Raw genomic sequence first — 15558 nt, forward strand, 5'->3', positions numbered from 1 at the left:
CATCTTCCTCTGAAAAAAACTGCTATCAAACCAAAGACAATAAGCATCTCATTGCTGAAAATGGCTTATTTCAATTACTCAATTTCTAACCCATACTTCATTCCATGCATTGTATAAAATACATATCGGGTTATAGAAATGAGTTTCTGATAAAATTACCCGTGAAAACTGTTAAATGCCAACAAGGCACTTACTTTCAGAGACTGGCATGTCCCATGACTTGACATGCTATGCTACATATAATGTCATTATGTGTGCATGATTTTTAATTAAGAGACTGGATTATTTGTTATAATAATAATTTTAAAAAATGCATTCGTCACCACGGGGCAAGATTTATAAGTGACTGACTAGTCATAGCAAAGGGTGAAAAACTTTGTAAAGATACTTTTCTTTACCATTTAATGATTTTAGAACAGTTTTGTTTTGGTACTACTTTCCAAAGAAACTAAAATAACTTCAAATAAATTGGTATGATAAAAGTTTGATCCAGAGAAAACATACTCTACACAGCAAAGTACCAATTAAACAAGAAGAAGATGGATGGACGTATGGATGAATGGATGGATGGAAGGAAGAAGGGATGGATGGATAAATGGATGCACAGATGGATGGATGGATGGATGGATGCACTGATGGATGAATGGACTGACAGATGGATGCATTGATGGATGGACAGATAAATGTAATGGTAGATGGTCGAATGGATACATTGAGGAATGGATGGATCAATTACCAGTCATTGGTGCCATTTCCAACAAAGGCTGGGTAGATGTATCACGTTTAATGCTGGTTTCTGCCATACACTCATCCTGGTTTAGATAGCTGCCATTATTCTCAATGTCTGAGACTTCCCCTGTCATGTACTTGGATTCTGATGTAAACTCTTCTTTGTGCCTCAGGAATTGAGCATCCTGGCTTTCTGCTTGATCTTCCATTCCAGTGCAGACAGTCTGAAGCTCCTGAAGGCCAGATGCTTGGGAAATCTCAGTCACATCTCCCACAAACTCCCTTAAATTCAAACGCACAGGTGTGAATGATTGATCTTATTAAATAATGAAAATATGTTTCATAACTTTGCTGTGTGTTGTGCCTAGCAAATGTCAAATTGAAAATCAACCTCAGTTCCATTCAGCCATTAAAGTTGATATTATGTCGACTTTAAGTAACTTAGCAATAACACGTCAACTAGCATTCATAAGAGTATTAGTAGACACACATTACCCCGACTTACAGTTTAGTGACTATAGATAACTTTGCAAGTACATATTAACTTTTTCTTATAACCCCAACCCTAAGACAATAGTCTACTAATACTCTCCTCCACTACTCTAATTACTTGTGCTGGATTGATTACTTAGACATTGTAATCCGTTTCTGATTTCAAATTAAATGGCAAAAATAGTTAGTAAAATAATATAATAAATAAAACATTTTAGGAAATATAATCTGACTGCTTTCTGATTACCTTTGACCTAACTCATTTATCCCATGGATAAACTCTAATAATGATTTACCGTATTTTTCGGACTATAAGTCGCTATAAGTCGCATCAGTCCATAAATACGTCATGACGGGTTAAAAAACATATGTAAGTCGCACCGGACTATAAGTCGCATTTATTTAGAACCAAGCACCAACAGAAAACATTACCGTCTACAGCCGCGAGAGGGCGCTCTATGATGCTCAGTGGTAGGCTTCAGGAGCTGTAGACTGGAATGTTTTCTCTTGGTTCATGTCAAATTAATTTTGATAAATAAGTCGCACCTGACTATAAGTCGCAGGACAAGCCAAACTATGAAAAAAGTGCGACTTATAGTCCGGAAAATACGGTATGCAATGTTGAACTGTTGAGAAAAGCTTCTTAAAACTAGTGGTCAAATGCAGTGTAGACTCTGAAATTTCTGTTTAATTATCCACCTGAATAGTGGCTGGTCTTTGGGTTGAATGTCCACAAAACTGGAAAACATTTTGAAATGTTTAAAATAGAAAATTTAAAAGATAAAAAAATTAAATCTGTGAGAATCTTTCAAATGTGAATAATTTATTGCTATTGTATGAACAATACATAATAATCAAAATTTTCCAATATGATTATATAATCCAGTTTACTTGTATTCAGTTACTAAACAGCACTACTAATTACTGGTTAATGACGTAGTTTCAAAGTCCTTAACAGAATGAGCCCATCAAAATAAAGTGTTACCAACTAGGGCTGCATTTCCCAAAACCATTGTAACCTTAAGACATCGCAGACCCACTGAAACCAATGGAGCTACGATCAATTTAGCCTTACAATGCTTTTGGGAAACACATTTTAGGACTGTAAAAAATTTTTTACTTCACCAAATTACAACTGTTACGGAATGTCAACACTGAATGTAAACTAGCAACTGCGCAATTCACTAAAAAAAAGTATGCCATGATCTTGTTCTTACCTTTGACATTCCTCCTGACTCTCAGTCTGCTTGCTAGACATGATTATTTCTGTTTCGCACATGTGCATCAAGTTTTTAGACTGTGTTTCATCCATTTGATCCTCACCCTCCTCAGCCGGTTTCTCACTGCATCCAAATTGCTGGTGATTCTCTGCATTTCTGGCCTCTGTTCTAGTCTCTCGATGTCTGTGGCGTTTGTGCCGCCCACCCTCTGCCACCCCTGCAGCGGCAGCAGCCCGAAACTTTCTTGCCACACGATGCCTCCTCTCTGTATTTGAATGATGGTTATTAGTACTCTGCCTCTCCTCCATCCCCGATCCCATCAGGGGCAAGGGCTCAGATTCTGGAGGTTCAGGGAGTGGAATGGTTATAGACATGGGCGGCTCTGGCAGGGGCATCCCCACAGACATTGGTGATTCTGGTAAGTGTAAAGGGCTTGTCTCTGGGGATATGCAGCTCTGTTGGTGATGATCACTGACTGGAGTGTCTAACTGGTCCTCTGTGGGACTGCCAAACAGCACCTCACGACTGGCCATCTGCCGACGTTTCCGCAGCTGGTTGGCCCGTTGCTCCCAGACGGACATGTTTATCTTTTTGCGTCTTTCACGGCGGCCAGCAAAAGCATTGACGGGCTGTTCTTCTGCTTGCTTCCCAGCTGCTTCCTCCTCTGCCTCTGCAGGAGTCGGTCGTCCTCGGTGGATGGCACGCTTCCTGTACAAGTACGGTCTCCGTCTCCTTCTGCATGGATGTGAAACATCTCAGTCACAAGAGAGATATCGTTTGCAGCATGCAGATTTCACAATTCACAAGGGTGTGTGATAAAAATCAGGAAATTAGAATAAAAACAATGGCTATCGATTCAGGCTAAATTAAACAGAATTTGAGAGAAAACCAAGGGAAAGTTCTTAGGTAATAAAAGTAAACAAACAAGAAAGAAAATCTGAGAAAAAGAGTGCACGAAAGATGTCAGCAGGTAATTCAGACTGTTAATGAGATGGACAGTGCAATGTTAATGGCGGACATGACAGATAAAAAGATACATAGACAGTTTTACTTACAATTATGCGTATTCTTTTGTTGTCCATGAAACCAAACAAATGATTAATTGAAAATAAGCCATTAGTGTATTTGTAGATATGACATACCACACAATCCATAGATGGCATACTGCACACAAGTCAACTCATAAGGCTAGAAAGTTAAAAAGTTAATATTTTTTTAGTTAAAAGGTTAAATCTGGGTTTCACACACCTGGCCCTCTTGGTCCACTGTCCTACAGAGTTTGGCTCAAACCCAAATCAAACTCACTTGAGCAAGCAAAGCAAGGTCTTAAGTTTTAATAAAAAAGTTACAAACAGTTGGTTTAGATCAGGGTTGGAGATAGACTCTGTAGACTGTGGATGCCAAGGGCCAAAATTTAGAAATTATTTGGCAATTCTTTGAAATTCTTTTAGGGTTCTTTGGCATTTCAATACCATTAATGCCACATCACGCATTTGTGTGAAATGTAAAAGATGTTTTAGCTGCAAATAGTTTCTGTCCATTGTTTTTGGTAGTATAGTTTAATGTTGCAATGACTACTGATTAATTTGTTGGTTCTTTCTTTCGAACCATTGTCTATTCAACATGTAATGCCATAAAACTTGGGACTTGACAGTTACTGTACTAGATTGGTAACTAATTTTAAGCTGCCATTATGGAAGAAACTTCTACAATAACACCAGAGAAACTAATCAAATGGATGTGCTTCTTCATGGCTCAAAACATTCCATGTTTTTGTCCAGATATCACTCTGATCAGAATGTGAATATTTTCACTGAAGACAAAAGATGCCTTGTTGTACTTAATCTGACTACAGTCTTAAATAAGACAAGCTTATTTTAACTATCTAATGTCTAATATCCAATATAAACAACTCTACAACAGTGGTAAACAACTTCTTGGTGTCCTACCATCCTGCAGAATGTAGCTCCAATCCTAATAAAACAGACCTTATCCAGCTAATCAAGGGGTTGAGGGTTGTTTGAAATTAGGCAGGTGTGTTGAAGAAGTCTGCAAGAACGCACGTAGCTCACCAAGAGCAGGGGTGGCTACTCCTGCCCTATTTGTAAAAAATATGGATGTGGACTTGAGCAGTACAAAGCTGTGCTTATATGGCTACCCCAAAACAAATATCCTCCTGGTTGATTGTTAATAGTATAAACCTCAGCACATATAATATTACAAGACACCTGGCCACACTGACATCTTAGACTGAAACAACAAATGCTTCAAGTATAGAGATCGATTTCAGTTGGTGCAGTTGGTAAGTTCCATTGGTTGCAGTGCAGTATTGCAGGGATGGGAAATTCTGGCTCTTGGGGTCCACTATCCTGTAGTGCAGTGGTTCCCAACCTTTTTCAACTCGCGGCCCACACAACCAAACACATATGTTTGCGCGGCCCACTTCAAAAAAATCAACTGACCCCGCTATTGTTGGGTTAATAATTTAGTACTCAGAAGCTAGATTTTAAACTATATTTATTGAATAAACTAGGGCTGTGCGATATGGACAAAAAAAAAAGAAAAAAAACTATCGCGATTTTTTCGATCAATTTTGCAATTGTGCTTTTACAGTCATAAATGCATTCAGGATTAATTTGAAACATATTTCCAAAAGAAAACCAATCAGAGCTTTATCAAAAAGTTGTAACATCTCTAGAACAGACATAAGTCAAAATTATCACTATAGTGAAGATGTAAAAAAATGTATAGACTTGTGGCAAAAAATTTTTTTTTAAAAAAATATCCTTTTACCGCAGTGAGAACGCTCTGATCCGTCAACATTGGCTCAGAAAAAAGGCGCATCACAGACAGTGTGTGAACCTGGAGTTAGGCATATGCGCACGCTCAAATCGTGATTTTAGGACGTTTTCTTTTAATCGCACAGCCCTAGAATGGACTGGAAATGATCAGAAAATAATTCGCGGACCACCTGAAATACCATCGCGGCCGCGGACCACAGGTTGAAAACCACTGCTGTAGAGTTTAGTTTGACTACAAAATTCAAGTTCACTTTGGTTTTGACTGCATTGCAGAGAAGAACTCTGATTAGACACATGCAACTGAGCAAATGCATATGAAGGCACTGCTGTTATTGCATCCAAACACAGCTTAAACTGGTTTCCATTTATCACTGCCACTACCCATTTTCCTCATTTCCAAAATCTTTCTAGAATTGTTTCTTAATTGGAGTGCAAAAATCTGCCATTTTCTTACACAGTTCCTTACATTTTTTTAATCTTACATTGATTTATCCGATTCATAATATTTTCTGATTATTTACATTGTGTTACAGATCTAAAGTGGAAACAAGTTCGAGGTCACAAGGTGCAATCTTAAACTATCAGAATTTGACAATTGAAAAAAAAAAAAAAGTTTCTCCACTGGGTCTATCCCTTGCCACGGTTGTATGAATCAAATGAAACTGATCTATTAAGACAAAACCAACCTAACAGACTAGTGTTAAAACAGACATACATGTTCTTTAGATTGATTGAAATTTACTAAACTGATTTCAGACAAATGTTTCAGAGAAAGAATCTAAGATGACATTAACCATTTCACATATATTCAGGAATGTTTTGGATTCATGCTGATCACTATGAAAATTAACTGACCAAAAACAATAAACTCAGCTCAGGTTTGATCATTGGAAATTTGACGGTTCATATTTCACCAGGAGTTAACTGCTTTAAGCAAGGTACTTAAGGTTACTCTAATTACTATCAGGTTATGTCCAATGCCTTCTTTTCCATATGCTCTTAAACATTGAGAGAAACTAAAGGGCCTTTTTCACCGAAGGAACGTTTCCATAGTTCCTACAACTATTGGTGGACATATTTGCTTTTTGGTGTGTTCGCACCACAGGAACTGCCAACTATTTTAGTTATCGAAATGACTTTTGAGGCGTTTGTTGACTAAATTAGCTCCTGTTTCAGAGCAGGATCTATTCCAACATAATATGAAGTTCCAGTGACGGATGCCATTTAAAACACCGGCACCCACAATTTTTAAAAAGGCATCCAAACAGAGTTTACATACTTACTCCACGAACATTGAAACAACTATATATGGACCAACACTGAAGTCCAGGCAGTTCGCAACTTTTACACTATGGAGGAAATCCAATTCAGTCATTTAAGAGTTCCTACTGGTGGTGTGAATGCAACCAGAAAAATGGCCCTAGGGGAAACTTTAGTTCCAGTGGGACCAACCTGGTGTCCAGTTCCTATAACTGAGTTCCTGTAATTACATGGTGCAAAATTCCCTCTTGTTGGAGAAAATAAGAAACTTCTTTCAATGTGTGCTGCACTGAAGGAGTGGAGAAACTAAATAAAAGGAACTAAACAACTATCTGACTTCACAATTCTTAGGTACATTCAAGTTTCTCAAAGACCTCTGCTCAGTACTGACTCTGTGACTTTGTGTACTTTTAAACTGCACTGTACCAAGCTAAAGCTTGTAATCACTCTAATATCATATTGATTTTCTTCTATGAAATAAACACACCATTCCCCCGTGGTGTAGGCACTTGAGTTTCCTAGCAACTAAAGATTAAATAAATAAATATATAAATAAATAATGACATTCTTCTATAACCAAGATTTAAAGGCAAACTGAAATGTATCCAGTCAGTCTATTTCACCATTCGAAGTGTTTTGTGTTGTTCCATATCAAATTTGACCAGAACCAAGACTGATCAAAAACGTGACAGACAAATGGTACATTCATATATGAAACTTCTGTTTGTGTGTTTGATGGAACTGAAAAATTACATAATAGCATAGAGGCATAATGGTTTAAAAGCATGTCTCAAGCACAAGAAGATCAGTTGCAACCGTCAGCAATCGACACCAAATTCTTGTTATTTTCTTAGTTGTAAAAACAGGTTGTGACTTAAAAACTTACTCTGAGAGGCCAAAATCTCTGGATTTATAACGCTGATTGAAGAGCTCTTCCTCCTCTTCTTCCTAACACATAAAATACTCTTCAGTATACCTCCCTAAAAGCATACACTATTAATACACTATGCACTTACTGTTAATTAAGGGCATGAATACTACTTTTATATAAAATGCACACAAAAGTTAATGCACTGGATGCATAATTAAAGGTATGCTAATAAGAAACATACATAATATGTTATTTTGGGGATTATTACTGGTACACCATTGGTCTTACTGCAAAATATTAGGCCTACATTTACAAGTTTATTAGAAAACTGTGTTAAAAAATGTTACCTTTCTTTGTCTTACCTTAGTTAGTTCCTGTGCATTGGCTAGATTATCCACAGCAATAGCCAAGAATACATTGAGCAATGTATCTGTTCACAGCATTGTCAAGAATTTGGGTAGATTTGAATGGAATGACATGACAAGCTTTATTTGCTTGCAAAGCTGTTTTCATGTGAAACTACAAAATTAAATCAATGTAAATGGAAAAAATCTTTTAATTTTTCTTTTTTTCTTCTTTTTTTTTTAGCACATAAAACTAGTTATAGCTAAAAAGGATACAGTTCCCAAACAAGGTTAAAACAATAAAGTAGATTGAGGACCACATGCCGTACTGCACCCCTCCTTGTGAGCGAATCCCATTGTACATCACCTCATTCCAGTCCTCTCCAGTAAGAATCTATGGTGGATTAACCAATTTAAATGAAAAAATTATAATACAAAAATATACAGTTTAATGCATCTCATGCAATGTTAATTGAAAAAAAATTTTGTATTCATACTAAATACTATAATTAAGCTGAATATGATTGAAGTTTGAAGTTAATGGTTCAAAATGATTTACTTTTTTTAAATTCTTCATGATCTGTGGAGTCTTACCTGAAAGACAGTCATGATGGCTGCTGGAAACGTGTCAAAATTAGTAGGAGTGTAATCTTCAAAGATGAACCTGTGCAAGAGAAAGAAGTGTTTCAATGGCTTTAGATAAAATGGCATTTGTGCTTGTTATTTTATCTTTGTGAGCATTCATATTGATGCAGATTGCAAAGGTAACCATTTGTTATAGCTTGAAGCCATGACACATCGCTCTGGTGAGCCAGTGGCAATTTACATCTATGCAGTTTCTCTAGTCAACTATTCAGTGGGTCAGAATGTACCTTATAGAAATTTCTCACAATATGTCATGCAGCATCCGTGTCTTTGCTGTTTCTGGAAGGTCCAATGGTGTACTGATGAAAAGTGTGTGAGTGCAGAGAATGTCCACATAACTGAGATGATGTGGGTGGGAAACAAAAGTGTGCATTTCTCCACTGACAGAAGCATGCTGCTTGCATTGTCATTCAAGATAATCTCTCAAATTTCTGCATGCATGCAGTGTGGTTTGCTTATAATTAGGGGTGCGCCGATCCGATATTCAGTATCGGTATCACTCCGATACAGGGATTTTCTGGCTGATCAGGATATCGGTCAGACGAGACTGAGTCATTCGTTTTTAGTCACTGCTCAAGTTACAGTATGTAATCCGCTAGTTAACACACACACACAGCGACACACACCGCATCATGCAGTAACTCATATGTGTGTGAAAACGGTGAGGTGTTAGAGTAGGTAGGTCGGTATCAAGGCTTCATTTAAATTCATTTTTTTTCCTTCAGAGTCCTTTGAACTGTATATTAGTTGTTGTAAATTGTTGTAACATTTTGTTTTCACATTTGAGTACAGTATATTTTTAAGTTTGTCTGAAAGAATGACTCTCACATTCTCACCTTCCACCAAACAGCTGCATTCCAAGTAAAGCGAAGACTACGATAAACAGGAAGAGGAGGAAGAGCAAACTGATGATCGACTTCATGGAGCTCATGAGGGAAACCACCAAATTCCGTAAGGATGTCCAGTACCTGATCAAACATACAAAATATCACCCGTTTCTTTACACTGTCATTATTTAACAATACAGTGAACTACTGTTAAAGTGTCTCACAGGATTCTCACAAGAGCCTCACTGTTTAAACACAATTACATGTGAAAATTAATTTAATGCCAACCATACAGAATAACATTGAATTATCCCATATTTAAGAGAAGAAATTAAATAAAATATTTTTTTTTCTATATTTCAGCATTTTAAAGACATGTTCCATGATATTTGAGTCTTACTTAAAAATAAAACAAATTCAATAATAAAATAAATTACTTATTACTTATAAACAACCCTTTGTTGATAAATCAAATACAAAAATAATGTGATTGTTTTGTTTTTTTTCAAACTGACAAATAAATCGTTTTTTAAATACATGTGTCAAATTACAGTTAAAATTTAACAAAACAAGCAAAAAAATATTCTTTTTAAATTGAGCATTTATTTACGCATATGCTATTTAATTTAAATAATGCCTTCGGACAGTTCACACATAAGCAGCAAGAACTTATGACTGGACTGTAACGTGCTTCTCATAGTAGATACCTTTAGATGTAGTTTACTGTGAATATTTGGATTTGCTGGTGGCTCTCTTGCAAAAACAATTCTTGAAAGAATATATACTGTATGATACTACTTGGACAAATGTTATAAACGTACTTTGTTATCTTAAAGATCCGTAGCAGACGTAAAGCTCTGAGGACGCTGATGCCAAAAGACTCTCCAGGCCTGAAGAATCCCCAAACCACTTCAAAAATACTACCCACAATCACCTGCACAAAACACAACATCACGCTTTTATAAGGATTCATCCGACTTATGGTCCGTAGGATTAGTATTTTTATTAGTATTTTTTTTTTATTGGAAAATGCTCTGGTTTAACCCCTGTGTTGTTAAGAACATGTTTGCCTTTTTTATTTCCTAGTTTCTTCGTCCTTTCTTTTAAAAATAAAAATAAAAAATAAATGCAAACAGCATCATTCTGGCCAAAAACAAGCATTTTTATACATTATTAAATTACAGTGGCGTAATGTAAACAAACTTGCATTTAAAGGGAAAAAACCTGAAACCAATGGATTTTTGACATGTTCATAAACATCTATATCACTGTGTTTAATATTTATAATGTTATAATATATAATATTTTTATGACACACATATTTTGTCCTCTAAGGACCTCCATGTAACTTTTTAAGTTGAAGCACATAACGTAAACATCTACAGTAACACTTAAACATGAACTCTAAAAGATTCACTTACCCCACAATCAAAGCAGTTAAAGGATGAATGGAAGTAGAGACGGAAACCAAGACCATACATTTTCAGAAACATCTCAGCAAGAAAAAGTCCAAGAAACACGAACTCTGTGTAGTCTGAAAACCGAAAGTGTCAAAACATTTCTGAAGATGTAAACTCTTACTGTAGGCTTGGTTTTTGAAGTATTAACATCATGTCTACTCAGGCAGCGAGCACCAAAACTACATCACTCTCATTATAATCAATGACAGTTCTGGTGGGTTTTGTTATATAAATAGGTATTTGTTTTAGATTTTTAGAATAAAGCATTTAGCCTTAGGAACATCCTTGTTGTTATTCATAACAATTGCATATGATGTCAACTCAGACAAAAGCCTCTGCTTGTCTTTTTAAATAAGAATGCAGGGATTCTGACAGCTTAAGCTTTCGTGACAACAGCACCTGCCTTGAGCTACAGAGTGCTGGATGTCCTGTTGTGCCGTATGGAGTAATTTCAGCAACTCTAAGACCTGCAGGGACCATTAAGTGAATGTCCGTCATCAATACACAGAATGTTTCTGACATGTGGAGCAGCAGAGTGGGGCATTTTTCTGTCTGACAGGCCTATTTTTGTGTAGTCATTTTATTAGCAGCAGTTTCACTGGAGAACATAATGTTGCCCTAAAGTGCTTCTGTCAGTTGCAGCACATCTCTGAATAAAATGTGCATTTCAGAGCTGCAAACAGTGCTGCAGATGTTTTTATCCGAAGCAACTTTCAGACAACTTTTTACTTTGAGGAGTTTGCGATCAGACTGAAAGCTAACTTGAGCACCGTAGATCAGGGCTGTCCAGTCCCCAGGGGAGCAGGGTTAAGCCAAAACCACTGGAAGGCAAGCCTGCAACCTCCAGACAATAATTAGACGTTGATTGTAATGACTATTATCACTGCCATTTGCCTTATGTTGATATAATGTATTTTAATAAATAAAGGACATGAATCATTTAAAATATTGTATTATATTGTATGTTGATTTATGAAAATAAAAATATGTTCTTTCTGTGGATTCTAAGTAAAGAAAAACTTGAAATGTAATGATATGTGACTGCTGCGCATAACAATGATATAACACTTTTTAATGAATAAATAACAATAAATCAATAAATAAATTGATGAATCCAGATTTCAATAAATAAATAACATTTTTAGTGACTAGCATCAGTGTGTCACGGTTCGCATGTTTGTCTATTCATTCGGTGTGTACTGTTCTGGTCTGTTTGTCTATCAGCATCAGCTGTGCTGACAAACAATCAGATCAGTGGCAGGTGCATCTTGTTTATGGGTCCTACATATAGTCCTGTGTTTTTGTCATGTTCATTGTCAGATCGTTGTTACTGGTTCTCTGTGTCACGCTCTGTGCAGTTCACCTCCAGTTCCTGTTCTATTGTGATTCTTCTGCCACCAGTGCCAGTGCCCAAGTTTTGCTTCTCGCCATTGTTTTCCATCATTTTATCGTCTTCGAAGATATTCAGCCCACTGCAGTCTCTGTGCTGCCAAAGACCTACTGCCGACCAGAGACTTTGTGCTTTCCATCCTGCCTTGTCTTGTTCTCTTGAGAATTCTAAATAAACCTTTCGCATTCGCAATTGGATCCAGTGTTTTCGTACCTGACATAGTGTTGAATCTGACCCGTTATGGATCCAGCAAATGTTACTGAACTGAGAGACAATTTGAATAACAATGCTCATTTTGATCATCAAGATGAGCAGATTCTGGCGACCGACCGAGCAGTTCAGGCCTTGGTAGTGCAGGTTTCTGACCTTACTAACCAGCTGCAACATCTGAGAGTCGAGTCTGCCCATGCGCCCACTGCACCTAAACCAATGTTCACTGTTCTTTGCTCTGCAGCATTCATCAATCCCTACTGAGGAGTCAAGGTGGTGTTTGTCATTATGCTGCTGTCAGGACGAGCAGCGCTGTGGGGAACAGCAGTATTGGAGCAGCTGTGTCTGGCAGCAGCACAACAGGTCGGACTATTCAGACTATTCCATTGAGTTTCGGACACTGGCAGCGGAGTATAGGACATGTTTCTGCATTGGTTGGCCGACCATATCCCGAACGAGATTTATGCTCTGGACTTACCCACAACGTTGGATGGTTTGATTGACCTGGCCATTCGAGTAGACACACGGATGCAGCATCAAAACCTTCGGATGCAGAGAGGCCTGGTTCCGGACACGGAGATTTGCCGTCATCGCTCCATGGATACGGTCGGTCCCTCATTCGATCCTGAACCCATGCAGGTGGGCAAAGCTTGCCTCTCCCGGGAGGAGAAGGAGTGGAGAAGAGCACAGGGACTCTGTTTGTATTGTGGAGCTGTGGGACATTTTGCGGTGACCTGTCCAGTAAAAGTCAAGGCCCATCAGTAGCGAGGAGGTTACTGATGAGTGGCATTGCCTTGGATGAATCCACCCAAGAATCTATGCTCCTCCCGGTCAGACCTCAGTGGGCCACATCACATCATTGGTGTGACGCTTTGTGAAGGGTAGCTTCACGGACTGAGACCTGGCACGCAGACTCAGGATTCCTATCATGCCCATCACTCATTATATCTCTGTCAACACTCTGGGTGGACAACTCCTGTCTTCTGTCACACATTCTAGCGGACCGGTGAGTCTAGTCACGTCAGGCAACCATGTGGAGTAGATTCGGTTCCTCCTCATTGACTCTGCTTTTGCTCTTGTGGTTTTGGGGCACCCCTGGCTCACACTACATAACCCTCACATAAAATCTCTTCAGTACACAGTCATGTCTTGGAGTGAGAGTTGTCATGGGTCTTGTTTAGTGTCTGGTTGTTCTTCTGTGTCTTGTTCTGTGTTGCAGGATGAACAAGCGATGAACCTGTCTAACATGCCCAGGGAGTACTTCAACCTGAAGGAAGTGTTCAGTAAGTTTTGGCTGCTTCTCTTCAGCATCGTCGCTATGACTGTGCTATATACTTATTGCCAGGTACATCTCCGCCTAAGGGCAGATTATACACACTTTGCGCTCCAGATAGGGAGGCCATGGAGAAATATATTTCTGATTCTCTATCAGCCAAACTCATCCGCCCTTCCTCCTCTACTGCAGGGGCGGGATTTTTCTTTGTGGGTAAGAAGGATGGTTCCCTGCATCCTTATATTGACTATCGAGGACTGAACAACATCACGGTAAGGAACACTTATCCTTTGCCACTGATGACGCGGAGAATTCATCCCGGCTTTTTTTATGTTTCAAAGATTAAACCCCTTATTCGTTCTGTTATTAATCCGCCTACCCCCCGTTCCCCCACCGCTGAAAATCGTAGATGGAGAACCAGTTTATTCGCTTAGTCGTATTCTGGACTCAAGGCGGAGGGGATGCGGATTCCAGTATTTGGTGGACTGGGAAGGCTACGGTCCGGAGGAGAGGAGTTGGGATATTGGATCACTCCCTTATCGATGATTACAATCGCCAGGTAGGACCCTCTGGCATCAGGTGACCCTCCTAGGGGGTGGGGGTAATGTCATGGTTCACAGGTTTTTCTGGTCTGATTGTCTATCAGCGTCAGCTGTGCTAACGAGCAATCAGATCCGCGGCAGGTGCATCTTGTTTATGGGTCCTACATATAGTCCTGTGTTTGTCATGTTCGTTGTCAGATCGTTGTTGCTGGTTCTCTGTGTCTCGCTCTGTGCAGTTCACCTCCAGTTCCTGTTCTATTTGGACTATTCTGCTGCCAGTGCCATGGACTATTGCCTGAGTTTTTCTTCTCGCCATTGTTTTCCTGTCTTCGAAGATATTCAGCCCACCAGTGTTTGGAATAACGGCGTTAGGTAACGACACAATTTTTTCAGTAACGCGGTAATCTAACTAATTACTTTTCCCGTCGTTACAACGCCGTTAACGTTACTGAACGTTAAATGCGGTGCATTACTATGCATTGATTTAATAAACTATGCAATCTGAATGCACTCCTGGCTCACACAGCGAGTGAGCAGGTGGATTAATGAAGAGATAAGCGGTTGTGATTGGCTAAGGCAGAGTCATGTGTTTCATGGTTGCCAATCAGAGCCAGTGTTTTTACACACATGCCAGCAAACGCGCCAGTGCCAGCAGCGCCAAACATACACACGCAACAGCTACACAGAGATTCGCAGCAGAGATGGCGAGTCAGGTGCAATCCGATGAAAAGTTGGCATTTTCAAGGTGAAGATATAAGCACTACTTCAAATTAATTGTGGTCAAAGGCAAGAACGTGCATGTAATGTGTACATGTAATGTGTGACACGCATTTACAAAGCTAGTGGCCAAAAACACTAACAGTAACGCAAATAGTTACTTTCCCTGGTAACGAGTTACTTTTATTAGAGAGTAATTCAGTTACTAACTCAGTTACTTTTTGGAACAAGTAGTGAGTAACTATAACTAATTACTTTTTTAAAGGGGGGGGGGGGGGGGGTGAAATGCTCGTTTTCACTCAATCTCCTGTTAATCTTGAGTACCTATAGAGTAGTACTGCATCCTTCATAACTCCAAAAAGTCTTTAGTTTTATTATATTCATAAGAGAAAGATAGTCTGTACCGATTTTTCCCGGAAAAACACGAGCGGCTGGAGGCGTGACGTGTGGGCGGAGCTAAAGAATCACGAGCGCCAGTAGGCTTTTGCGTTGGGAGCGTTTGAAAGCTGTGACATTACCTTGAGGAAAAAACCATCATCCAAAGCAAACCATGGCTAACAGTCAGATTCACCCATTTATTTATGATCCAGAATCAGATCCCGAGGCTGAAACTGAACGAGAGCAGCAGCAGCAACGACTCGCTCGGAGCGGGGCTCGAACCCGGGTCTCCGATGGGAGGCGGACGCACTAACAAGGAGGCAGAGATATTTTAAACCATTTTACTCACCGCCTGTGGTTCCAACACACAATCGTGACCCTTTTTCGAAATGCAGGGAA

General features: G+C 39.0%; 1 protein-coding gene across 2 annotated transcripts in view; it reads right to left on the reverse strand.

Annotated features, from left to right (window-relative positions):
* Positions 1-15558, reverse strand: part of cacna1eb (calcium channel, voltage-dependent, R type, alpha 1E subunit b) — a 79027-nt gene that overhangs the window by 29206 nt on the left and 34263 nt on the right. For both annotated transcript variants that reach the window (XM_026207061.1, XM_026207060.1), the window contains exons 12-20: positions 10611-10723; positions 10011-10123; positions 9199-9330; positions 8312-8381; positions 7994-8111; positions 7736-7803; positions 7389-7450; positions 2439-3176; positions 737-1011 (exon numbers count right to left, since the gene is read on the reverse strand). In XM_026207061.1, coding sequence (XP_026062846.1) covers positions 737-1011; positions 2439-3176; positions 7389-7450; positions 7736-7803; positions 7994-8111; positions 8312-8381; positions 9199-9330; positions 10011-10123; positions 10611-10723 — 1689 coding nt within the window. The remainder of the gene's footprint in view (positions 1-736; positions 1012-2438; positions 3177-7388; positions 7451-7735; positions 7804-7993; positions 8112-8311; positions 8382-9198; positions 9331-10010; positions 10124-10610; positions 10724-15558) is intronic.

The sequence above is a fragment of the Carassius auratus genome, chromosome 27 (genome assembly GCF_003368295.1).
Source record: "Carassius auratus strain Wakin chromosome 27, ASM336829v1, whole genome shotgun sequence".
Taxonomy (NCBI): Eukaryota; Metazoa; Chordata; class Actinopteri; order Cypriniformes; family Cyprinidae; genus Carassius; species Carassius auratus.